This window comes from Penicillium macrosclerotiorum (genome assembly GCF_028827735.1).
Source record: "Penicillium macrosclerotiorum strain IBT 26536 chromosome Unknown utg000008l_segment0_segment0, whole genome shotgun sequence".
In the NCBI taxonomy this organism is placed as follows: Eukaryota; Fungi; Ascomycota; class Eurotiomycetes; order Eurotiales; family Aspergillaceae; genus Penicillium; species Penicillium macrosclerotiorum.
The window spans coordinates 2,245,111-2,270,329 of NW_026643087.1; the positions used below are offsets into that span (position 1 = coordinate 2,245,111).

General features: G+C 48.5%; 10 protein-coding genes across 10 annotated transcripts; 3 read left to right on the top strand and 7 right to left on the bottom strand.

Annotated features, from left to right (window-relative positions):
* Positions 1–1,392: 1,392 nt before the first annotated feature.
* N7462_008990 (uncharacterized protein) lies at positions 1,393–4,014 on the bottom strand (the record flags this gene model as incomplete). Its single annotated transcript, XM_057080704.1, has 4 exons — positions 1,393–2,934; positions 3,067–3,590; positions 3,759–3,774; positions 3,910–4,014. 4 exons carry the CDS (start codon positions 4,012–4,014, stop codon positions 1,393–1,395), a joined length of 2,187 nt encoding a protein of 728 aa, XP_056931032.1.
* An 841-nt stretch (positions 4,015–4,855) lies between these two features.
* On the bottom strand, positions 4,856–5,524 carry N7462_008991 (uncharacterized protein; the record flags this gene model as incomplete). Its single annotated transcript, XM_057080705.1, has 2 exons — positions 4,856–5,293; positions 5,465–5,524. The coding sequence occupies 2 exons, from the start codon at positions 5,522–5,524 to the stop codon at positions 4,856–4,858; spliced, it is 498 nt and encodes a 165-aa protein (XP_056931033.1).
* Positions 5,525–5,688: 164 nt separating this feature from the next.
* N7462_008992 (uncharacterized protein) lies at positions 5,689–7,635 on the top strand (the record flags this gene model as incomplete). The annotated part of the gene is made up of 4 exons (XM_057080706.1): positions 5,689–5,943; positions 6,137–6,631; positions 6,741–7,417; positions 7,497–7,635. 4 exons carry the CDS (start codon positions 5,689–5,691, stop codon positions 7,633–7,635), a joined length of 1,566 nt encoding a protein of 521 aa, XP_056931034.1.
* A 1,556-nt stretch (positions 7,636–9,191) lies between these two features.
* Positions 9,192–10,344, bottom strand: N7462_008993 (fumarylacetoacetate hydrolase family protein; the record flags this gene model as incomplete). Its single annotated transcript, XM_057080707.1, has 5 exons — positions 9,192–9,396; positions 9,479–9,575; positions 9,631–9,946; positions 10,006–10,244; positions 10,317–10,344. 5 exons carry the CDS (start codon positions 10,342–10,344, stop codon positions 9,192–9,194), a joined length of 885 nt encoding a protein of 294 aa, XP_056931035.1.
* A 222-nt stretch (positions 10,345–10,566) lies between these two features.
* On the top strand, positions 10,567–11,096 carry N7462_008994 (uncharacterized protein; the record flags this gene model as incomplete). The annotated part of the gene is made up of 2 exons (XM_057080708.1): positions 10,567–10,818; positions 10,923–11,096. The coding sequence occupies 2 exons, from the start codon at positions 10,567–10,569 to the stop codon at positions 11,094–11,096; spliced, it is 426 nt and encodes a 141-aa protein (XP_056931036.1).
* Positions 11,097–11,325: 229 nt separating this feature from the next.
* On the bottom strand, positions 11,326–12,482 carry N7462_008995 (aromatic alcohol reductase; the record flags this gene model as incomplete). The annotated part of the gene is made up of 4 exons (XM_057080709.1): positions 11,326–11,736; positions 11,793–11,971; positions 12,045–12,378; positions 12,441–12,482. The coding sequence occupies 4 exons, from the start codon at positions 12,480–12,482 to the stop codon at positions 11,326–11,328; spliced, it is 966 nt and encodes a 321-aa protein (XP_056931037.1).
* Positions 12,483–13,688: 1,206 nt separating this feature from the next.
* On the bottom strand, positions 13,689–15,016 carry N7462_008996 (putative integral membrane protein Pth11-like; the record flags this gene model as incomplete). The annotated part of the gene is made up of 6 exons (XM_057080710.1): positions 13,689–13,972; positions 14,042–14,112; positions 14,167–14,540; positions 14,590–14,657; positions 14,716–14,752; positions 14,813–15,016. 6 exons carry the CDS (start codon positions 15,014–15,016, stop codon positions 13,689–13,691), a joined length of 1,038 nt encoding a protein of 345 aa, XP_056931038.1.
* A 3,287-nt stretch (positions 15,017–18,303) lies between these two features.
* N7462_008997 (epoxide hydrolase family protein) lies at positions 18,304–19,718 on the bottom strand (the record flags this gene model as incomplete). Its single annotated transcript, XM_057080711.1, has 4 exons — positions 18,304–19,004; positions 19,065–19,262; positions 19,315–19,371; positions 19,442–19,718. 4 exons carry the CDS (start codon positions 19,716–19,718, stop codon positions 18,304–18,306), a joined length of 1,233 nt encoding a protein of 410 aa, XP_056931039.1.
* An 894-nt stretch (positions 19,719–20,612) lies between these two features.
* N7462_008998 (uncharacterized protein) lies at positions 20,613–21,840 on the top strand (the record flags this gene model as incomplete). The annotated part of the gene is made up of 6 exons (XM_057080712.1): positions 20,613–20,863; positions 20,919–20,958; positions 21,008–21,132; positions 21,195–21,390; positions 21,448–21,751; positions 21,809–21,840. The coding sequence occupies 6 exons, from the start codon at positions 20,613–20,615 to the stop codon at positions 21,838–21,840; spliced, it is 948 nt and encodes a 315-aa protein (XP_056931040.1).
* A 255-nt stretch (positions 21,841–22,095) lies between these two features.
* On the bottom strand, positions 22,096–24,759 carry N7462_008999 (uncharacterized protein; the record flags this gene model as incomplete). The annotated part of the gene is made up of 1 exon (XM_057080713.1): positions 22,096–24,759. The coding sequence occupies one exon, from the start codon at positions 24,757–24,759 to the stop codon at positions 22,096–22,098; it is 2,664 nt and encodes an 887-aa protein (XP_056931041.1).
* Positions 24,760–25,219: the final 460 nt, after the last annotated feature.

Sequence of the window (25,219 nt, forward strand, 5' to 3'; positions counted from 1 at the left end):
CATGCTGTGATTGTTTTGCAGTGAAGATCCTGTGCGATACAGATGCTGGTTTGAACAGCTTCCAGAATGCAACTAGCTTTGCAGTGCATTGCGTGATGGGTTGTCTTAGCGGGAGCTACTATAGGCAATGTATACCTTTCCATAACTAACCAATAACATCGATAAAGGAGCTGATGTACCCGTTGAGATGCCCACGATACCATTACATTCTAAATTTCGTGTAAACTAATAATGTCGATTATATAGTCCCAATGTTGGTTGTATATTTCACTTCCTTAGCACTTGGATTTACCTACCGTAGCTAGGGTATGTTCCTAGTAAACCAACAAGCTCATGAGGAACTCAAGAGCTAATTCAAGCTCTAACAAAGAAGCTTTCATTAATCCACTGACCATTTGAACCTGTCTACTGAGTCGAGGAATCACAAAATTTGTGTTACACAGATTCAGTTCCAGAGTATCCACCCATTCGCCGTTGACGTTGCTGGACCGACGCCGAAAAAGAAATTCGAAAAGCGGAAATCTAATAATTACAGTTTTCGAAGATTATCCCGGTAGGCGGGGAAGTGTTCTTGGGTATTGCGTGATATTTACCCATGACGAATTTTGCAAGTGCGATAGATTAGCTACATGTTCGGCGTAGTGGAAGCACTGTTATAGGTTCAATTCGGTGCTATTTGCTCTTGCCAAGCACATATCTAGGAGTTTGAAGAGATCCGAAGCACATAAGCCCATGATCTTCAGCATTGAATCTCCAACTGGATAGCAATTCAGTGGCGACGTAGCTGGCGCTGGCCCCGCTTGATAGATCATAAACAACGAACATATCCATGCATCTGCACACATGCTACGTGTTGCACAGAACTCATGACATGCAAGATTTAACAGCAGTCACGTGGGAATCGCTCTGGGGCTGAGAGTGACCTGCATAGATATGCAGCGAGCACTACTGAACTCGGTCCTAGTTTGATATTACTTTCTGGATCATCGGAAGGCAGCGAAAGATATTACTGTATCAATCAATTGTGGTTGGCACTTTTGTGCGTAATGCATAGGCACACCAGCAAGAAACAATGGACAATAGTCGGTGAAGAGCTGCATTGAAAGGTGAAATACTTCCTTGTATAGTATCTAGTAAAATGAAGAATGGTATAATCATCAAGCGCCCACTCTGAAGGCTCTGTTTTTCCCAAGGGAACCTCTTGGCTATTTAACAATAGTAAAGATATATACAATCTGTCATTTGACATTTTCAATATTTCATATTCCATACCAAGAATAAAGTAATGCGATACCTGTATAAATAACGCCACGCGCCATGTCCATAAACCCCCCATGCAAGACGTGCAAGTATCCCAACAACCGTATCCGAGACAGAGTCCAGCTCCTTTCTTTAATGACATAATTGAATCCACTCTGCTACAATGTCCCCCATATCGTGTGCAATTCCCCATTGCGAGTTCAGACAACGAAATAATTTCTGTATTGAGTTGAGTTCGTAGAGAAGATTGCGCACCGCACCACCCGTAGGAGAGGGCGACAATGCCTGATCTAGTTCAACGAAACGCCGCGTCTCAGAGCCGGACGGCGGTCGAATGTCCTCATGGCCAAGGTTGAGGTCCGAATGAGACAGCAACGCATCTTGCCAGACAATTGTGCGAGGCAGGTTGACCGTCGCCACACCGGCAAGCGAGAAGACGACGTAGATCGTGGCTGCTGCAAATAGAGAACTAGGCATGTGGATTACATGCGCTCGTCCGCGGGGTAGCTGCTCGATAATGTCTTGGATGGCGATGGCGTGGAGAACAGCCCTCCGGGCGTCCTCCGTATTGGCCCACTTGGTGAGGTCGAAGCCGGGTCGGACTGTCCGGCAGCCACCCGAGACATGCTGTGGAATGTTGTACCGCGAACATACATGGCGGGACAGCACAGTCGAGTTGATCATGGTATCAAGGCAGACAGTGTGCCAGCGCAGCAAAATCTCCAGCCGCTCCGCCGCGGTAAAGTGAATACTCATGGAAATCGTTTCGTGGACTTGGGCTAATGCTCGCCGGACATCTGATTCGCCTGGTACTCCGACAGCCAGATCATTGTCGTCACAGTCAGAGATCAGAGACTGCAACCCCTCCAGCACAACCCGAAGCCCAAATGCAGAGAACTGATAGTCTAGTGGGCGGAAGTTCCCGACCGGTGGAAACAAGGAACGAAAGACGACCCGGAAGGATGACTGGTCCTGTTTGTGGGAGTGCATGTGTGCCAACCATTCATCGGGCGTGCTCGCATCAAAAGCAGCCTCGCTGCTGGGTAAGCTCAAGGGATTTGAAACATGACGAGCGGAAGCACCATCGCCAGACATCTGGGCAACAAGGCCATCAAGAACGTAGTAAGCCAACAAGGCACGCTGTTGAATCTCGCGTGCCGCCCAGATCCGCCACTGGTGTTCTTTTTCAGCTATCGGGGCGTTATTAGAGGGAAGATTGTCTATAGCGTAAGGCTCGCTGTCATACATGCCACAGTGTCGTGCCCAGAAGAAACCCAGCGGCCGGAAGACTTGGCTGGTGGTGCGAATGGCACGGTTTTTGGAAAGAGCACCGTAAATTTGACCCAGGAGAGCAGTGATCATCAACTGCACGCCTTTGCAAGCATCGTACGGGCCGTTGTGAGTGATCAATGACTGCCAGGAGGTAGCGACCGCAGTGTGGGCCAGTCGCCACAACGCCTCGCCCTTGACTACCGAGTCACTGGGACCCAGATATAAAGAGCCGATGGCGATAGCATTTAACAAAAGAGCATGAGTGCACTCTCGAAAAACAAAGGTCGCTCGGTGCAAGATAGGGAATGTTGGAATGAAACGGACGAAGAACATGTGCAGACATTCATCGAGAAATACGGATGTGATAGACGTAGCTTTGACAGCGGCCGTCACACTAGAGGACTGTCGAAAATCTTCATCAGCTTTTGGAATTCTCTTCGCATTGATAGGAATATTTCAATCAATGTATCGGGTTCGCCCATTTCATTTCTTCAGGAGCGAGTTTATGAATTCCGCAAACAGGAGTCAACTTACCGAGCTCGTGATCATTTCAGTCACATCTTGTACGGCCTGGTGGCCTCCACCCGACGGGATTGCACCAACCGAAGAACTCCGATCATCAAAGGAATTCGGAGACCCAAAGTTCATGCCATTCACATCCTGCACGACTGGTGGAAATGGGAGTGTCCCGAGAGGCATCTGCCACTGCTCTGTGGTATCAGAGGACATGAGAGTCTGGAACAGATTCTCTGAATCCGGCCAGATAAGCGCGAAATCGAGGTCCGAGGCAACGTTGTGCATGGCCGTATGCTGTCCGGGCTGCGTCTCGTCCCATGAGCGGCTTGTAGCTGCGGTCGAGGCCGGATCAGTAGTCGATGCACTACTGGCATCCCAGGACGCGATCGAGTCCAGTGAGGCGGAGGGCGGCACGGATGCCGGCGAGAGGTCTTGCTTTGCATTCATGTCCCGCAGATGCAGTTTCTCATGGCGGGTGAGGGCATCTTGCCGGGCAAAGGGCCGGCGGCATGATTTACAGACATAAGGTTTGGATCCGGTATCTATACCAGAAAGCCGGTCAGCCGACGGAGTGATTCGGGATCAACGATGGAGCCCTGGAGGATTGCATGTTCTGGGGTTTCGTTTATCCCCCGTCTACCCCGGATATACTGGGAGTGGGCTGGCGAATGGCACGACACCCGGCCAGGATCATGCAATATATGACTTACGACAACGTTCATGTCTCTATGAGATCGCCCGTTAGCACTTGGCGCTGTCATTTTGGCCTTGCTTCGGCACCCGGCTAACATAACAGGGTAAGAGGGAACTGGAGCTGCCCCTCAAATTCGTGGGGACCGGAGGTGATTGGGGCTGACTTACTCGGAGATGCTCAGCCTTGGTGAATCCCTTCTGACACACCCGACATACCAGTTTCTTGGCCCCTGCAGGTGTCGGCGACGCCGTCATGATCTCGATCGACGCCATAATCCTTGGGCAGCGTGGACAATGGGGGAGGATGAGGGGATGTGGGAAGGTGGGAAGATGGAAGGGGGACGGCGAAAGATGAACCACATTGTGGGGAGGCGATTGTGGGGCATGGCTGCTTGTTCAACGGCATTGGAGATTAACTTTGTACAGTACGTAGTGCTTATGATGATGATTGTTAACTCTAACTATTTGTGGGCTTGGACCGTAAGTCCGACGGCCGGCACGCTCGGAGGTAGCCTGAACTCGCGCATACTTGACAGTCAATGGTAGTGAGGAGCGAGGTACTCCGCACTCTATGGCCGAAATCTGGACCGAAAGGTGAATCTCAACTGCGTGGGGCTTACGAATCACCCGACGGTTGAAAATTTAGGACGATTCGCTCCATTTCCCCATTTCCCCGGCTCGAAGCTCCAAACACGTCAAACAAGATCGCAGGCAGAGGACGGTGCGTGGGTTTAGTCGTGTCGGATGAGTGGCCGCAAGGGCCACATGGACCGGACTGTGGTTTCTGGTGTCTCTCCCTTACAGAAGCCAAAGCAGCATCTACGAGTTGCTTCCGGTCGTGGGCTATGGGGTGTCCGCAGTCCATGCAGGTCTCGCTGACGGCCATCGTGGACTTAGTGGGAATGCAACTCCTAAAAAGAATTCCAGATTATTATAAGCTATTTAAATATTATGAAAGATACGCCACGAACTCGGCTGTTGTCTACGCGAATCGGCTTCCGGTGCCGCATCCGAGGCACACTGTTTCCTCCCAGGGTCACCATGCCGAGAGTCAATCGCGGACATGCAGAACATTCACCATCAGATGACCTGCTTAGGCGAGCTGGTCGGCTGTTTACACTGCGGAACCGCCCCGGCAAGGTCCAATCGTACCGCAGGGAAAGACAAATAACACACTCAACTCGTGCGCTCCAGTTCCGCACGGGGTCTGGAGATCGGATATGGGGAGCTGGGGGCGCAATGGGCGCAATGCCAAGTCGCCAGAAGGTGTTTCCAAGCGCTTTGGTGGTGCCTGTCGAGAGCTATTCTTCGTGATGACTGGTTCCTCTCGCTCAAGCCCGAGTCGGGAGTGGATTGCATCGGTACTTGTCTGGGGAGCGTCGTGCCGGACATGCAGTGACAGCGGCCGTCGGGTAGCCGTGCTCAAGTGCCAGGAGGCACTGGATGGGCCACCCCCGATGGGGCCCGGGTGACTCATCTGCACTGTGACTCGCCGAGCCGAGCCCGGCCCGTGGAGACTCTCCGCATTCTCTCCAGGCCGAAAATCCCGGCCCTGGAGAGAATTGAGAGGGTCCTGGTGCGCGGGGACGCAATCCCGGCCTTATGCGCACTCACCGAGGTCGGTTGTCGGCACGCCAAGCCCTGGATGTGGATTTTTCGCCTCCAAGAGTCGATCGACTCTTGAACCCCGAACGTACAGGGCCACCTCACTCGACTTCCTTACCTGGCATTCCTTCCCCTGCAATCCCTCTTCCTCCTCACTCCGTAGTCTTTCATCCTTCATCTGTGATCTGTGATCTTTTGATATCATCCCAACCCAGCGGAATCAACTCCCGAGCAACCCGACACACCCATCGTTTCATCAATCTCGGTGCCACAAGGGACTGCCAAGGCACCATCCCAGTGCTTGTCCAGAAACCCTCCTGACAACAAATTCTCTCTGTCACAATGACATCTCTCGAGTTGCAAGCATCCTCCTCGCGACCCGTAGAGCAGCCGGTCGAGGAGTCTCCCAACTCCAAGGCCGACATCAACCTCGTGGAAAGCGCAGGAGCCGGCCACGCGGCCTCCTACGAGGAGTCTGTGGCCGCCCGTCTCCCCAAGGCCCATCGAGACTACCTCCTTCAGCGACATGGTACATTGGAATTGGATCCCATCCCCAGTATGGGTCCGGCCGACCCTTACAACTGGCCTGAGTGGAAGGTGAGTGTGTTGTTCCTATGAGAAACCCCCTTTTTGATAGTCTCGACGTCTCTACTCCAGAAATTTCTGGGATGATCATTTGAGAAACACCGATGAAAGAGGAAAAGAAAAACCACATGAATTGAGACAAGGGCTTCCATTGAACGTGTCCAATTGTGAATGTGAATAAAAATGCTGATGCTTCATGGATTAGAAAATGATCAACCTGATCTTGGTAGCGTTCCATGCCTGCATGGGCACTTTTACCGCGGCCGCCATCATCCCGGCCTATTCCACCATCGCAGAAGACCTGGGTATCAGCCTGCAGGAGGCCAGTTACTTGACTTCGCTCCAAATCGCCATCCTAGGTGGTGCCCCCCTATTCTGGAAGCCCCTGTCCAACCGCTTCGGGCGTCGGCCTATCTTCCTGCTGTCACTCATCTGCAGTCTGGTGTGTAATATTGGCTGTGCGAAAAGTACCACGTATGCGTCGGTCGCCGCTTGCCGGGCCCTGGTGGCTTTCTTCATCTCACCCGCCTCAGCCATCGGCAGTGCCGTCGTGATGGAAACGACCTTCAAGAAGGATCGTGCCCGCTACATGGGTGTCTGGACCCTGATGATCACTCTGGGCGTCCCGATCGGTCCGTTCATCTTCGGCTTCGTCACCTACCGTGTTGGATATCACTGGATCTACTGGATCCTGGCCATGGTAAGTTAGTTTCTTTTTGTTTTTCTTTTTCCTTCGACTGTGGTCTTGGAGTGTTTGCTTGAAGCATCATTGGATATTGGATCCCGCTGACTGGAGACCCATCGCGTAGATCAATGGTGGTCAGTTCATCTTGTATCTCTTCTTTGGCCCGGAAACCCGATACCTAGGCGGCGGCGTCGATCGTCCGGACCCCAACTGGAAGACCGAGTACCTGTCCATCCGCCGGATTGATCCGACCCCGCTGACCTGGTACGAGTTTATCCGTCCCTTCACCATGGCCCGCCACCCCTCGATCCTCATCCCTGCGTGTGCGTATGCCATGGTCTTCCTGTTCGGTAGCATCCTGGCTACCGTCGAGGTACCGCAACTACTGCAGGAGAAGTTTGGTCTTAACGCCGAGCAGCTGGGCCTGCAGTTCCTCGGTGTTATCATCGGCTCGCTGATCGGTGAGCAGATGGGCGGCGCCTTGTCTGACTTCTGGATGAACCGTCGCGCCCGCCGGCTGAATCGCAAGCCTGAGCCCGAGTTCCGCCTGTGGCTGAGCTACTTCGGCTTCGGCTTGACCATCATCGGTATGATCGTGTTCCTGGTCTGCACTCAGGAGTCCAAGTCCGGCCACTGGAACGTGTCTCCCATCATCGGCACGGCTATTGGCGCCGTCGGTAACCAGCTCGTCACAACCGTCATGATCACCTACGCCGTAGACTGCTTCCCCCAAGAGGCCGCCAGCATTGGTGTGTTCATCACCTTTGTGCGCCAGATTTGGGGTTTCCTTGGTCCATTCTGGTATGTCTTTTCTTCCCCCGTCCACTGGCCTAGTATAGGTTGGTCCGTTCTGTATGAGGTCGCTAACCACTCTTCTTAGGTTTTCTCCAATGTTCGAGACTGTCGGTATCGCACCTTCCGCCGGAATTGGCTCGGCGCTGGTCGTCGCGGTCAGTGTCATTCCGACCATCGCTCTGCACTGGCGTGGACAGGTCTGGCGCCGTAAGGATGAGGAGTAAAACTGTCGCAGCTCTTGATGCTCGTAATTCGACTTCGGTATGAAGTTTGATGGCGACCTTTCAACGAGGTTTCGTTTTTTTTTTCATATATATATCGTTTTGGTTTGCGTCCTGGCGAGGAATGATATAGATGGTCTGTTGGGATGACAGATATCGCATATAGAGTCGGCATCGGGAGGGTTTAGATCGGACTCGGCTCGGAACACGGTATCTCGCTGCTGGGGACCTGCATTTGTATATATGTCGATGCATGAGCAGAAATGTATGAGTTCGAATAACAATCACGTCGAGGGCACAAGTAATCTACAACAATCTTCTGAAAGAAAACATTCCATCCATAGTTAGTTGACGGACTACCCTGGGCGGGCGCCAAGAGAAGTCAGGCATAGAGAGCCAAACAGCAAGGCGCTGTGTGCATAGACACAAGCCCCAAGAAAACGCAACATTGAAATGAAGGAGCAAAGAGTGGAAGAAGAGAAAGAACAGAAGCAGAGGGGAGAGAAAGAAAGAAGCAAAAGAGAAAAATTGGATATAACAATTCTTTCTAAACCAGCATCGGCGTAAACGAAAAGCCGCAGAGCGCTCTTAAAGCTACCAGGCCGATCGGGACCGTTCGGTCGCGGATCCCGAAAATGTGCCGTAACGGCACCAACACCATCGGGTTCCCCTGACTATGTCCCGGAACAGTCATACGAGGGCCCACGAGACCATCTGACTTGCGAGGACCGGCTTTGAGAGTCGGGTTGTGCCGCTATATAGGCTCGACTTTAGTTCGCTCTGGGATGCAGCATTTGCGCTTTGTCCTCGTATATGGGGAGATGCTCCTTAGTCGGCTTCAGAGATCGGGGTATGTTACACGCTGCAGTTATTTCATTTTTGAGAGGGTAACAAACAAACAACATCTACGTAGGTGAGACCTTTTTTTTCCGCTTCATACCCTATGATCAATGGGCAATCGCTTTAGTTTGAATATGAGACTCTAAGCAACAATAATACAAAATATCGGACCGTTGCATAGTACTGTTTTGGGGCAGAGATTTCTAGCGCAAGCTCGACTGCAGCCAAGACCGGCGCAGACGGGTTTGAGTGAGCGGGAGAAATCTGTTCCGCTAGGGAATAAATCATATCCCCTCTGATGCTCTGATTGGCGCGAAATGCCAAGATATTTTTTTCACGATGGATGAATCATCAATTCGTGTCCCTCGAGAATGTAGGAACTTGGTTCTGCTGGTTGCACAGGGTACACATAGGCAATTCGGTATAGCTTGGGAGACCTTCGAAACAAGATTGATCCGGCGTGTAGCACGTGGCAATGTACACGTACTTTGTGTGACATATTGAGCAATCTATACGGACACTCTTTACGGAGGTACTGTGGGTGCTGTACACCCCCAGAGGAGATTTGACGAGGATATAGTATTTTAAGCAACGAGCCAAGACCTTTAAAAGGATGGTTGTGGAGTAATCTCAGATGCCTATTCCAATCACATGACTATATACAATTGCGACCCCGGTACTGTATCAATTTGTTCTCTTCATTGGTTTCGTTGATTTCATTACTGGTGCTCGATCTTGTTGATCAGTGTGCCAACGTGAGGAAGGAGCTCCACGGCGAATTCGTCACCGGCCTTGATGAACTCCTTGGGGTTCTTGGCTGCACCGACGCCGGGCGGGGTACCGGTCAGGATGATAGTACCGGCAGGCAAGGTGGTGCCCTGGGAAAGGAAGCTGATGAGCTGCGGAACGCTGAAGATCAAGTCACTTTTCCCAAAAAAAGCATGCATCATTAGCCGCACTTCTTTAAACACAAAAACTTATGAATCTGAGAATGGGGATTACATACGTGAGGGGGCAGTCCTGCATCACACGGCCGCTCTTGAGACCGCGGATCTGGAACTTGCTGGCATCTGGCACCAGAGCAGCGGAGACTAGGACAGGACCTATATTGCTCGAGTCAGACGCTGTCTGTCATTGTGGGGGTAGCATTCTTCTTACCAATGGGGCAAGAGCCATCAAAGCCCTTGGAAAAGCACCATTGGCTTTGGTTCATCTGCGAAGTACGGCTGGACACGTCGTTGGCGGCAGTATAGCCCAGCACGTAGTCCATGGCCTCAGACTCAGGAACATCCTTGGCATCACGACCGATGACAATGACCATCTCGGATTCATAGTCACCAGTGCTGTCGATCTGGGTAATCTTCGGCAGAATAGTTGGGGCCGGGAAGGGATCGGCCAGAGCGGTTGCGGGCTTGATGAACAAAGTTGGCACGTCCGGGATCGGGAGAGACATCTCCTTGGCGTGAGAAACATACTAGAGTCATTGTATTAGCACGGTGTGTTATGAGCTTAAAGGGAGGGGGCACTGCTCACGTTCAAGCCAACGCAGCGAATGGATCCAACCTCGCTTTGCGCCAGCGGAGACAGGATGCGGCCAATGGTCTCGGTTGAGTCGGTGACCTGGCCCGGGTTGAGCATCGAGGAGCCGGAGAATGGGCGAACTGAAACATCCTTGCCCTGATACAAAGCCAATCCGACATCCAACTGGGCATCAACGGGCTCGCCAATCAGAACCTTGGAGGGGTTCGACTTGGGAACGAAGCGCACAAGGCCTGCGAGGAGAATTAGTTTCCGCAGCGAGCAATGAGGCAATGAAAGCCTCGATAGGAATGGATGCGACCTACGCGAGAAGGTAGAGGCGATCTTTGACATAGTGAATGGAGAATATGGGGAGTGGGATGTTCTGGGGCAGAGAAACGCGGTCTTATCGCGGCGATGCGCGGAGTATTTCTACCCCGGCGCTGGATAAGCCGGAGGGGCGACCACCCACAATGTGGACAAATGTGGGGAGCAGGTGGCAACGCAATCGGCGGATACAGAATAAAACCCCGCGATGTCGCTCTCTCTTTCTCGGCGCATTCGTCCATCGTCAACATGTCTGCTCCCAAGGGTCCCTTCCACCTCGTTACTGTCAACACCGCGCCTGAGCGCGCCAAGCGCCTCATCGGTCGCGTTGCCGAGAGCTTGAAGGATCAGTACACCATCATCCACGTCGACAACTGCGAGAGTAAGTCACACCGGAATTATAACATGCCATTGAGGTCGCAAGGGCGAGACAATGCTAATATATCCACAGAAATCAGTGAGGTCGAGGAGAAGGTCAAGCAGCACATGCCTGAGGTTCTGGTGAGTGGACTTGCCCGTTGCCCGCACTCCAACTGGCCGTTGCGACTCTCGGGATATCCGAGATCGGACCCTTCGGACATCTCCCGAACTAACCATCCTTGTAGTTCAGCGCCTCTATGTGGACTGCCGAAGAGGCGCAGCAGATCCATGAGATCGCCAAGTCTGTCAACCCTAACATCAAACTGCACGCTATCCCGACTGGTCTGCAGGTCGAGCGTGGCCCGGATGCCATTGTCGAGTACCTCTGCGAGAAGGTCCCACCGCTGTTGGAGAACTAAATGATACCACGAATTGAAGCGAGATGTTCAACGGAAAATGTATATATTTATCCTGAATTATCATATACCACACTTTTATCTTTAGGCATCTACAGCAGTGTTTGTGCTACTGCGCAGTTGTACTACCACTTATTTGATGGGCGCTTCAAAAGAGTGTATTCTCATACGGCCTAATTCTACCGCTGATGGACAATAAATTTCATCGTTTGGAAGCGAGAGGCTTTCCAATTTACTGCGATGTGGTGCTCTTTGCCCGCTGGATTGCAGCCTTGGTCGCTTCGTCCATGTCCTCTTCCGGCAACTCAAGCAAGTCGTTTATGGTCCCCTTATTCTCAATATCTCCGGTCCCATCGGGATAAAAGACCCGAGTATATAACATCTTGATAAATCCCTCGAGGTGACCTTCTTTCATCTCCTTCATACCATTTGAGTAGCGCTGGTGTGAGGATTCTTTGGAAATAGTCCAGTCAGATTCCTTCGTGTTAGTCACCCGGAAGGCTGACTCCAACATCTCTTTCTGGCTAACAGTGAATGATTTGATATAGACCACCCTGTTCGCAAGATTTTCAAGACATGCTTCTGGGTTTGAACCTTCAGGTTTGATCGGAAGGCTCAAAATTCCGGCGACCGCTCGGCCAACCTAACGTGAGTGATTTAGTCATATATCCGGACCGCCGAAGCGAAGAGGATGCATACCTGAGGCCAGGTTGAAACTGTAATTTTGGTTTCACCCTCATCAAACAGAGTAGCAGCGTGATGGAGTAAGTCAATGCCAAATGCTGGGGCAATAGCAAGGCTCCACTCATACCAGAAACCAGTCGACAGGCAAATGTAGTTGCTTATGCCAAGATCACGGACAAGTTTTCGTGATGCCTCTGCATGGTTTGAAGATTCTAATGAGCATATCTTCGCTGCTTATAACAAACACATAAAATCATCACTTCTTACCTCGAGGTGGGTAAATGAACACATCATTCCGTAGGCCCTCATTCGTACTATCAGGGCACCACTCATTGGGCATGATCCACTTAACGCCCGCCTCAGCCGCAGCAGTAATGAGCTTAGATTCAGCCTCTTTAACTTGGCTTTTCATAGTGATAACCAGTGCTTCTTGTCCTTTCAGAGCCTCCACCAGCGTGTCAAGCTTTTCGTAATCGATGATTTTAGGGATCGCACCCTCTGGGAGCTTGCTCTTGCTACTCGCTCGGGTAAGCACTGTCACGGTGTGCTTCCCAGTTTTCAACAAGGCCTCTGCCATGAAACTGCCACTGTTCCCAGTAGCCTGGTGTACACAAATGTCAGTCATTTTTTTTCAGAGCTTCTCGAAGTTTAAAGAGTACATACTCCGACAAGAGCCACTTTGGTGATATAGTTCGAGTTCGACATGGTGTATGACGATTATATTCTTCGCGAATTATAGATGAAGTTGAAAGAGGATTTTCCTTGAACTTGGCTACTGATTCAAAATATGATATCTGCTCTATTTGATTTACGATACTTCGTCTCTTAAGTAGACACTGTACGGGTGGCAGGTTCAGAGGTACATACCACCCGGAACGGAGATAAGTCGCAGCCTCGTGTTAATGTCCGGGCGCACATCGGCTTCGACCAACATGGGGCAATTTCCGATGGCTAAAGCCGCCGGTAAAACCGACAGCCTTGAATGTGACTTAGAGACCATGATGTAAACACTGATCCCTCTCTGGGTCCGATGTATTATTCCCTTCTGTTGCTCTGCGAACAATTCAGCTTTACCTCTTTATCGATGTTACTCAGGTCTTCAAGTGATCTTCGGATAAACAATAGTCCGCAAAGCATGCCCGCAAGGCTTCATTTGGGGTTTCTACCATTCTTGCGATTCGACTAAATGTTGATCTTGCCCTAACCGTACAGAAATAATCCAAATTGAAACTGTTACCCCTTTGATCTATCTCCTGTAATATACTTTTGTCTAGTACCGCCGAATTTTATAACGTTTTTGACTCTAGATGTCTGCTAGGACTACGGCGACTTACGTGAACCATAGATTTAGTAGATAGACGAGGAGAAGGAAGAAGAAAAACTATATCAAGGGAAAGTTCATTTATAGACTGAATACGCTGGCATATGAATAAAAGCCTGTTTTCTACAACGCGTTTATACTGGGCGACAGGAACACCGAGAGAGTGGGCAATTTGATGTACTGAATATTTCACCAAGATTACTATATTGTGATTGATATACTATATACATACGCATTCATTATGTGATTTTCAGTACCCGGAGTACTGATGCTAGACGCGAAACAGGAGTGCAAAACATCATACTATGAGGAGTGATCATCTTACCCGATCGCTCTACCAAAATAGATAGCTTGAACATCTTATTAGGAAAGAAATTTTCATGTGCTGGTAAAAGTAATTCACTAACGAAAATCTTTGGGTATGTATAATTATAAGGAATATCAGGAAAGGTATATAAAAAAATATCTGTACCGAAGTGCCCTCCAGATCACTCATAGTTTCCATCTCATTCCTCGAGATGGCTCCAGTATATTGGTTGTTTTTATTTTCAAGATCAATCACTTTCCCCGCCATGGAGTCCTGAAGTATTTTACTCCTTAGAATCTCCAATTATGGCGCTATACCGGTGGATTTCGATACCCTCTTCCGCCACACAAGAGTCAATAGGACCCTTCTGGATACTCATATTGCCAGATGTACTGGCAGTGCTGGTGTTAAGAGCTTTCCTGGACGATCCATGGCTGAAAGATCTAAGTTGAGACCAGAAGCCACGACCTTCAATTTTGAATAGAGGTCGAAGATTAGGCAAGCATGCGGCGACAATGCCGACTGCTGCTTCGATGCATGTCCAGACAACCACTGGCACTTGATTGTCTAATTTGGAATGATAAGTAGCGATTCTTGGACTGACGAGATAGGGATTGAGTAAAGAAATATACATACAAGTAATATCAGGCCCGACTCGAGTCAGATGAATCATGGCAACCAATCGTACAATGTCAAATATCAATGTTCTGGAAGATGTCAGCAACTATTCAAACTGTCATTGTTAACCCAGAGATTCTTACAATCCACCAACAATGAAAACACCAGACAAAAGTATTTTCTGGCTCTTCGCAATTGGCAATGACCAGACAACTTTCAGAGGCATCACCAAAATTATTAGGTCGGAAACAATATTGGGAATCTGCATGCCGTAATAGAATCGTCCCATATCGATACAGGCTCCTTCAACAGATGGATCCCAGAATCTATTCACTGGAATACAGTTCAATGCCCCGGCCACCCAGATGCTCACAGTCCAAAGTATGACTACCACTCCCATAAAATAGATACCAAAGAGCATTTGTTTCGTCGAGAACAGTCGCCTGTAGAGCGCGAGGATAGAAAGTTTAATGAAACAGATGCAGCCGGTGTAAACGATGGAGTTGGACCATCCAATCTACCCAGAGTCAATAGGGGCTTCGTTTTCAAGGGCCGAAGGTCCTTACTTTGAAATAAACTTCCAAGTTTTTCTTTGGAATCATTGTTATGTGTGATCCCAATCCATTCCAGAGAACTATTCTTGAATGTCAGTCCATGACTCAGCTCCTTGTAAATTGTTAATGTGAACTCACGGATTGTGACGCCAATTGAACATCCATATTTGAAAAGCTATCGGGCGGCACGGTCAAAAACTGCTTCGAAACTGCGATTTGAAAGAATTTCTCATACCAAAGCCACCAGAATGAGATAATCATCCAAGAATAACTTGCTACCAGTCAATTTCCTTGCCCAAAGGCGTAATGCTACCGCAATAGTAGAGAGTCCGAAAGCGAAAACAAGGGCAATGATGATTGAGCGACGTAATCCCTTATTGGGATGTTCAAAGTCACCTTCCACCCACGTGTGACTGGCAGCATCGTGTAAAGTTGACATGATGGGCGCCAGGCAAGCAAAGGCTAGCTCAAAATACGCAGTGGGCTGGAGGCGTAAAGATTTGGAAATTGGAATCCACCAAAAGATTTGGAATCATTCAAGCTTAATATAAATAAAGTCAGCCTTAGCGAGGGATGTGGGAACGCCTGACTATAGATCTGTCATATCGAGCAAACTTGGTGAGTTTGCTGCGGAGAAAGTATGAGCCTACCAATCATATACACACAAGGAGGACGCAGAAGTGAGACAAAAACTTGCCAAGGAAGAGTTCAACGTCAATCAAAGCCACATAAAACTAACTTTCCGCTATTGAGTGTGTAATTTTTCGATTAGTTATGTAGTTTGAGCACCGGGTGGTTCCCTCCTTTATGTCTACGCGATCGAATTCGACGTTTCGAATTGATCCCTCGTTAACGTGGTGGGTTGGATATATCATATCTCGCCACAATGCAGAAGCAGGTTTGCTGTATCATAGCCTCGCTAAAAAGCAATTGCATCTAGAGTGTATAGAATATATTAATGTTGATTTTATTTAAATATGGCCTAGATAAAGAGAAGTCCATAACAAACAATGATTCTTCCATCTCTGGGGTGCTGCCCTAGAGCAATGTAAGGAGCCAAACTTAATTCGCCGATCGTGGCCAATTTGCCAAATCGATTCAATGAATGCAGCAAGGGAGAAAAATGCCTAGTGCCATCTCAATACGAGATATAATTTTTTGGTCCTCACGGTCCTCTGAAAGGATCGATACATCGTAGTAGTATTATGCTCGAGGTTGAGTTCAAAGAAAATGAATGCCGGGAACCCAGTTCAAGGACTGCGCTCGGGGCGCTCGGGGCCAATCAAGGAGCAAGCGAGCAGGGGGCAGCTGTTGGTTGACGAATGAATGAACGGGAATCGGGGCTCGGATCGTTCAGCCGTAGACGACAAGTCTGATCCAAATATGACAGCTCTTTTGCCAGCCACATGTTTTGTTAGGGCCCGGCTTTTCCAAACTGCCTGCATAACTCGTGAGCATCCGCATAGAAGCCGTTGAATTGAGGGTCTCATCCGTCCTTCCGGCTTTCTGTGCCATGCAGTTGATTGCCTATATTGCGTTATTTTTTGACTGCCGATCTATCTCACTACGTTTCACACCAACAAACATTTTTTTTCTTTTTCTTTTCTTGAAGATATTCTTTATATGTTCTCGAAAACTAATCTTAAATCTTAGATGTATGGCTCAATCTACTCTATTGACTAAGATGATACTCATACATCTCTATTAGCGGTACTTTCTATGCGCCTTTGGGCGCCAATGTTAGCCAACGTGTCATCCACGGAAAGGGGAATTCATAGTTGATTGGAGGTACGGCTGCGAAAATTTACTTAGTGTGTGTGGATATACGAAAGATTCACATCGATGAACACCGAGGAAATATTGCACTCGGAGATTTTTATCCTAAACTTCATCTTTTATCATATAATCGCAGCAACAAATCTGCGATCATAATTCAATGGGTAGAAAGTAGCACTAATTGTACTAAGACCATTTATGCCACTGATATGAGGACCTTCGGGTTGTGACCCCCAAGAACTTTCCTCAGGCTATGTACTCGGCTTTTACCTTCGTGCGCTCAGCAGGCCCCACTTAAAGGGCGACACACCCTCATTATTACCAAGAGACATGTTCTGTTTCTCTACTTTCTGTTGATCTTTCCTCTCCTGGTCTAATTTCTCTCCCCATTTCATTGTAAGCAGCTCTTGTTGCCTCACTTTCTATCCAGAGCTCGCTTCTACATTTTCAGAAGCTAGTTCTTAGCAGGACGCTATTGACGATGATGCTGCCTGTGTCGCCCCCACATCGGTATACAGACTGGGAAATTCCTGTTTGAATTCGAATTCGGCCTGTTCAGTCTCGGCCTGCCAGTGCCAAACGGGTTTCCAAACGATGATATCCTCGGTTTGAATCGGTTTCGGATCTTCCGAATCAGCTTCCCCTGACCCAAATATAGACTGCAGAGAGAAAAGCCGTGCCCCTGGTCAGTCCAATCTTATGGGGCTTCTGCACCATTGTCGCATGCCGTGCTTCCAAATTTTTAATCGCGATAACGCTACCAGCTGTACGCCTTGTTGCAGATTAATTGTTTAGTGTTATTTCCTCGGAGGATTTGTAATATGGCTATATTGTTAAAGTTGAGTAGTATTGATGGAGATGGAGATCAACTTTTTGAATTCACATCCAGTTTTCTCGCCTCGACTTGCGATTACTTCAACGTGGGAAGTACAACCAAGTCACAGTTCAACAGCAATCACGTCAAAGCTGTATTTTATTCGGTTAATATTCACCAATTTATTATAGTTAACGAAGCCGGAATTTTGGATCACGGACTTGGGACATTCCTCGGTATGTAATATGATGCATGGGCCGTGATCGTCATTGCTTACGGAAACTGCATTTCATTTTAATTGATCCATCCACATGCACCAATCCCAATCAGTGATCCTATGCTGCAATGAGATATGCAGCGAGTGATCAGATTTGCGATATCCGGTCGCAACTTCTGTGGATTAGGATGTGAATTGGTTTCTGGGGGCTGGCACTCCCTCTCCTTTCTCAATATCCCTGGTAGCTGGGACCGAATCGTAACTTGAGATTCAGGCAATACATCATCAGACTGAGAGATATGAGTGAATATATTTACTCGGCGATTTGATTTGAACTGCTAAGTCCCTCCTCAAACCAACTCAATGTGTTCTGCACTTCCTTCAGCTTTTGGGTTGTCACATGAGATAGGTAGAAATATGGTCTACCCATTTACTTCACTGTCTAATTAAATCACTCTTGATAACATTGGTAGCTGCACAGATTTTGAGCACATTGACTGCAAGTCCAAAAGTGAAGCTAGCGCCACTGCCACCAGCGATCATGATTATATGATCAAAACACATGAAGCTTGGATTCTGCCCATATCTATCATCTATTGAATATCGTATCACCGAAAAACCTTGGGTAAATAGGTAAATACTTCATAAGCAATAAAGTTCTGCGGGCGACATGTTCTAAAAATGAATGGACATCCATCAGATCGCATGGAAGTGGCCTCTGTTCAGCCAGGATGCTTTGCGTTGGTCTGAAAAACTCTGTTTCTAGTGATTTTCTCCTTGTAATTGAGCTTGCACAGCCTTCCATGAGATTCAACAGATGTCATTTTACAGATTTTATCCAAATTTGCTGGTCGTACCAAAGCATACTAAGTCTAAGAAGTCTCGTTGAGTTCTTGTTTCGCGAAACCAAACAGTCAACTTAATAGCCATTCCGACCAGACACCACCCCAAAACATGGCCCACCCTTTCCAAATATACCCTGCAGATCTCGAATAATAACTTCAGGTACTTCCCAGGCCGCGAAATGGCCCCCGCTATTATTTGTACTCTCACTGATAAGTGGGCCTAGCGTGGCAGCCCAGGTCCCGGGAACAACAGAAATTTCCCGAGGCAAATGAACAAGTCCAAGCTTAACCTTTGGAATATAAGATAGAAGTCTAGCATAAGAAATGCCACCCGCCGGCTTAGCATTCCTTGCCTCATAGTAGATGCGGACACTTGCCTCTGGCCCAGCTTTGGAGAACCAATATATCGAAACCCATGTCAAAATCTCATCATCAGTCCAAGGATACGAGTCTGTCCAGTCGTGAAGCTTCTCATATATCCATGCCAGTAGGCCAACTGGGCTGTCTGTAATTGCCGCGCTAATTGTTTGCGGTTTGGTACTTTGAAGCTCATTGTACCCATACCCTTCGTTGTCAAACCATTCTGAACGTTTACGGCCTTCCTTTTCCCGGCTATTATACGGCTTGACTGCGTGTTGAAGGGCTAGCAATGGGTTCGACTTCCACTGAGGTTGTTTGGCAACAATCATGTTCACGTGTGAAGCTTTACAGTGCTCAGGGTATAAAAGCCCAATGCTTCGAGTCACCCAGAATCCCCAGTCGCCTCCTTGAGTGACTACGCGAGGTTTCAGCTTAGATCTATGAAAGACAACTCCCTTGCACCTGAGCCACTTACCATACTGGTCATAGCCAAGCTTGATCATTAGCTTGTGCAAAGTCTCCGCGTATTGGCCCAACCCAAATCCACGACGGGTGACCCCAGAAGAGAAACCGAAATTTGGCAGTGACGGGGCCACGACATGGAATGCCGGCTGACCATCTTCCCCCTGGAGTCTCGGCAGGAGCTTTGTGACCTCGATAAAAGACCCAGGCCCTATCGAAAAGTTAAGGCAAAAGCTGTGTTTCTGAGGGATGTGGATTCTTACATCCATGACTAAATAGTAATGGGACAGCATCCTTCACTGGGCTAACTTGATGAACATCTACCGCGCACTTGTTAATCATACTTCTTGCACCAAGCCACTGCCACTAAACAAGGTAAATGCAACTGACAGTGGATGTCCAAAACGCCGAAACCGTCCACTTCGATTTCTGTATGGAATTGTGGCAGTTGATTCAACTGAGCCTCTACTTTTCGCCAATCAAATTCGTCTTTCCAATAGGTTGCGAGCCTCTGGACTTCCTTAGTGGGTACCCCAACATCCCAAGGATCCTCCTGGTCAGAGGATTCAAGTTGGGTGGGAAATCGAGCCAGAGACAGGCGCTGCTTTAGGCCGTGGATCTCCTCGTCAGGGACGGAGATCGCGTATGATTGCGGCTGGTCACTCATGATAAACTGATACCCGTGATGGCTCTATAGAGTACAAAAAGAAACACAGTAGTAATATGGGTGAAGCAAAAGTGGAGGTCTTCTAATGAGCTCTCTCCGCTGGTGTTCATCCCACGAAGATTAGTTCTGGGGACAAAACAAGCACCCCAGTTTCTCGTCTTACAAGGATCTGGACGCGGGTGTTTTTAGGCAGCCGAGCGCCCCATTTGTAATCGAAGCCTTGCACTCTTGGCGATCGCTCCTCCTTTTGCTCAAATGGTACAGACCGCTTAACCCCATCACATTTCCCCGGTCCGCCACGTCTTGGCAACCCGGGTTCTCCCAGAGTCCGTACTATATGTTTTATATGATTTGACTTTAGAAAGAGGTGCAAGACAGACCAACTGAGAGTCAAAATGTAGGCCTCTTGTCAAATACTGTTATGCGTTGTGTTTAGGTGTGGCTCACACCTTAGATACATGCATATATATAACCTGGCTAAGTTAGGAGGACGCAGACATACATCTCGATTCACGAGGCAGTCACCATGGCCACGACTCTACGAGTATATTCAGATATACAAAAATACACACTTTACTAGCATCCATTGCCCTTGATCCCATATATCTACTCCATCCCTCCAAGAAGAATAGCTTGTCAGCGGCTGAATATGTCATTGGAACCACAAGCTGACTAGTTTGAAAAGGACAAAAAGCGAAGATTGAAAGCTGAATGTATCTGACGTATTACCAACAAATGAACAGACACTCTTGATGGTTCAACTAGCTCATGTTTCAACCACCCATCACTTGCTCGAAATACAAATCAACCTTGTACCTTCACTTCCTTTCTGAGCGGCCGCCCGAGCACGGACGGACACATTAGTCATCTCGGGGCAGTTGCCCGATCATCAAAATGGCGGCAAACGCGTTCTCCGATAAGACCTTCAACTCCAAAGCAGGCAACTCCGTCGTAGACATCATGTTCTTCACACGCATAACTGCACGGAGTGCCATTGGGATCCGTGCATTTTCAACGGGCCGCGTATGCCGCGCTGAACTGGCCTATCAGGTCTTTGGTCCGGAGAATGGACAAGCCGTTCGGGATCCAATCCTGTTCCTGCATGGTCTGTTCGGCTCTAAACAGAATAACCGAAGCATCAGCAAGTAAGGTCGAATCATTTCCGGCATCTAGTCGTATGGAATTCTAATCGATTCTCAGAGCTCTGGCCCGGGATTTGAAGTGTCAAATCTTCACTCTAGTATGTTCGGTTGAACACTGCCCGTTCGAAATGACTGACCGGATTTCAGGATCTGCGCAACCATGGCGATTCATTCCATGCCCCGGAACATAACTATAGCGTCATGGCAGAGGATGTTGAAGAATTCATCGAGCAGCAGAAGTTGGACAAATGTGTCTTGATTGGCCATTCGATGTATGCTTCTCTTGTCCTGGTCCGAGTTATGTTCTGCATTTTGAATGCTAATTTCGAAATAGGGGGGCGAAAGCGGCAATGGCCGTGGCCCTTCGCTCGCCTGAGCGTATATCGGGTTTGATTCCTGTTGACAACGCGCCTGTTAATGCCGCGCTGAAAAGCGACTTTCCCAAGTATGTCCGGGGCATGCAGCGCGTGGAGGAGGCAAAAGTTTCTAAACAGTCTGATGCGAACAAAATTCTCGAGGACTATGAAGAGGTAGACCAAGCTTCAACTCGAAATTAAAGAAGCCAAAGGGAAGCTAACTTGAACCAGTCACTTCCCATCCGTCAATTTCTTCTCACCAACCTGATTAGATCGGAAGAGGACAAGACTCTGAAATTCCGCGTGCCTCTCTCAGTGATTGGCAAGTCGCTGGACAATATGGCAGATTTTCCCTTCAGTGAATCGGACGGTGCACAATACAATGGCCCCGCACTTTTCGTCCGAGGAACAAAGTCTCCGTACGTGTCGAGTGAGACCATCCCGGCAATCAAGAAGTTTTTCCCCAATGCCCAGATCGCAGATGTGGAGGCCGGGCACTGGCTCATATCCGAGAATCCGGAGGCGTTTCGACAAGGTAAGAACTGAAGTGTTCACATCTTCCCAGATTGAGATACTAACATGTTTTACACAGCGGTGATCAAATTCCTTGATGGGTCTTCATGATCCAATATGGACAATCTATCTACGCAATGTACAGTCAAAACACATTAGAGAAATAGAAGAATATCGGACTTGCCCATCAATCGGCCGAACGCCATAGCTATGATCAAGGGGTATAGAGAACACTGAACAGTCAACAAAACAAATCGTGGATATATCGAGGCAAGAAAGGAGCAAACGCCCCTTTGCCGATAAGTTGTAATGCCCAGAGAGAAAAAGTAGCTGGGAAGCTTGAGAGGCGAGCCCTGATACGGAGCGTTATCTGGGGGTTATCGTAGGTTGCTCAGCGCGATTTTGCTGCTGCTGCTGCAGCTGCAGCTGCCTCTTCTTGGCCCTCTTTGATTTCTTCTTTTGGAAAACATCTGATCCAGACGAGGGCCCAGGTGACAAGGAGGACATAGGGACGTCTTCGTCAGTGATGGACAAAGACCGTTTTCTCCTTTCTCTGAAACGTGTTGAGGCCAAATCTGGCGGCTGAACAGCCCCCGGAGTGCGCGAGAGAGGAGGCTCGTTCGTAGAGGGAAGAATTGATGACCGCACGGGAGAGAAGGGCGATATATTTGACACCCTACTGTCCATGGGTCTGTCTAACGTATTGGCCGATAGGTCTCTTGATGGGGAATTAGGCCCATTGTTAACACAATTTGCCTCAGCGTCACTCCTAGAAGCCGCGCCCCGAATCTGCAAATGACCTGCATTGGGGTGGAAGTGTATGCCGCCACTGTTCCTCGGCCCGGTTGGAATTCTATTGGAAGACAATGATTGCAGGGGTGAGGTATGTCGTCTAGGGTTCGAGGTTTCGGTCTGAGTGGACGTCTGCAAAGTGGTTTGGAATATTGCGCTAGCCTCATCGTTTCGAGCAAAAGCTTTGGCTCTAAGATCCTGGACATCATTTTCCAGTTGATCGAGGCTCTCTTTAAGCTTGTTCAAATCTTCCGATGAACTGCATGTTAAGCATGTTTGTGTTTCTTGGAGCATACGCATCTGGCTCATAGAAACCGTAGTAGCCTGTTGTTGACCAACTATATCTTCAAAATTTGTCTTCAGAGTTTGAAGATTCTCGGAAAGCAAATGGCATTTTGCTTTGTATTGCTCAATATTGATAACTGAGTCGCCTAATTCTGCGACAGCATTACCTAGAGTCTCAAGGGTGTTTTGCACCTCGTTGACCTCTTGAACACTTTTCGTGAGGGTGGTTGCCAGGTCTCGAACGCTAGACTCGTAAGGCTCAATGCGATCCAAGATCTCAGCACGAAATTGATCCAAGCGCTCGTTCGACAAGCTAGGGGCTGAACCTGGATTTGCGGTCCTGAGAGCCGCAATTTCGCCGTTCATAGTGTCCATTCTCTCGGTAAATCTCTCGATCGAAGGGTTCATCTCATGCATGGCTGCGACCATTTTTTTCACAAGCTGCTCAGAACTTATATTGTTGTATCGGGTCTCCAGAGACCTTATTGCGCATACCAAAGTATCCGTGACTTCTTTGCGTTTATCAGAATGCCGCATAAAAGTGTCAACAGTCTGCTTCAGAGATTTCAACGAATCGGCATTACGGTGAATCTGATGAGCAGACTCCATTGACTGCGAGAGTCTTGAACGCAAATCATTATAACTGTCCCAAAAATGACGATGATCACTTTCCATCCTCTGAATACTGGCCGTATATCTAGCCAGTTCCTCTGGAATGGGCGGGCCTGCGCCGGCAGATGGGATCGGTCTCTGTTCGATTTTTGCAATCCTCGTCAAAGCATCATCAAATTCCTGAAACTTCGGTTCCATAGTGCTCAGTCGTGCACTATAAAGTAATGCACGATTGTTTAACGAGGTAACTTGTTCTTGCATAGCCGGGGTTGATTGATTTAGTTCTTCAAGCTGGGCCTTCATGGTCGTGATCATGCTTTCCATGTCGCCAAACTTTTTATGCGCGTCGTTCGTCGTCTGGTTCAAAGTCGCCATCTCATTTCGCAGCTCTTGATAATCGGCAGACTGAGGTGTCGGTTCGGAAGATCCAGGCTTGGAAGGCAGTTGAATCTCACCTTTTTCAATCGCTGCTTTCCACTGCTCAACACGGCCGATCCTTTTGTTCATGCCGCCATTGCTAGTGGATTGGCTATTGACTGTTTTTTCCAACATCGGGACTCTCAATTCAAGGTCGGCGAGGTTTGCAGAATTTGCAGTCATAGAGCTTGTAAGTTCTTCGACTTTGGCAGCAAGCATAGCTTCGAACTTGGCAGTCAAACTATTCTCAAGCTTGGTAGTAAGCGCCACTTCTAGTTTCGCTTCAAGCTCCTTATTCTTCGCTTCCAACTCTGCGATCTTTTCCGTTTCCGGATACGTGATTGGAGATTGCGAGACAGCAGGCCGACTAGTCATCGGTAGTTGACGAAAAAGACCTTGGAGCTCGTCGCATAGTTGCGATCTAAGAGTCTCTTGTTGTTCAAGGTCTTGATCAAGTTTGTGTACCGAACTCTGACCGGCATCCTTCAAGGTTTGAAAGGACTGAACACAAGCTGGAAATGATGAGTAAGATTTAGCGACCTCCAGGCTTCGACTGTGAGATGCATTGATATCCGCTAGAGTTGCCTTTTGATTTTCTTTCAACGCTCTCGCGACTGTCAAATCCATGAGCCGTGTGAGTATCGGCACCAAATCGCCGAGGCCTTTCGTCTGTATTTCACGTCCTACTGCAGCGCTGACTCGCTGATCGGGTTGAATGAGCGAGCTCTGAGACGGAAGTATAGGGGTTTGGTCAACAGGAGGCATGAGAGGAATCGAGGTCGAAATTGGCGTATCAGCGGTGCGAGTAAGTTGCAAGTTCGAAAGCCCCGAAGGCCGATTTAATCGAGGATCGCATGTAGATTGAGGGAGGGGAGTCGATCGAGATAGAGCTCTTGGAGGTTGATGAGATGCACTAGCATCCATGGTGTTGAATGTCGTCCCAGTCATTGCAAGATATGGCGCATGTATCATTTCATGCCATTTGAATGTAGATCAGGAGCAGTCCGTAGGCTCCAATGAAAGAAAATAATCGGATCTCAGGCATATCACTTGAGGTCTTTACAATGTTTTGAAAGTCGCATGGTCTTCCAAAAAGAAATGGATAGGCTGATTGGGATTTAGAGGCAGGCAAGAGCAGAACGCAAGCGCGTGTGTACAAGAAAGGCGGGACGCGCTGAGGACGGTGGACAATAGAGGGATCTCCTTCCGAGGTCAGAAGGTGATATTGAAGATCAGTACAGCATGCCGTTCTGACAGTACTTTGAACTGAGTTTACAGAGCAAAGGATAACTTAAAGAAGCGAGAGGGTGAGGTTGACCCCTCAAAGTTGATGTATCTTGCGTTCGCAGAAAATGGGGACGGAATACTGCCGGGCGGTGAAGGC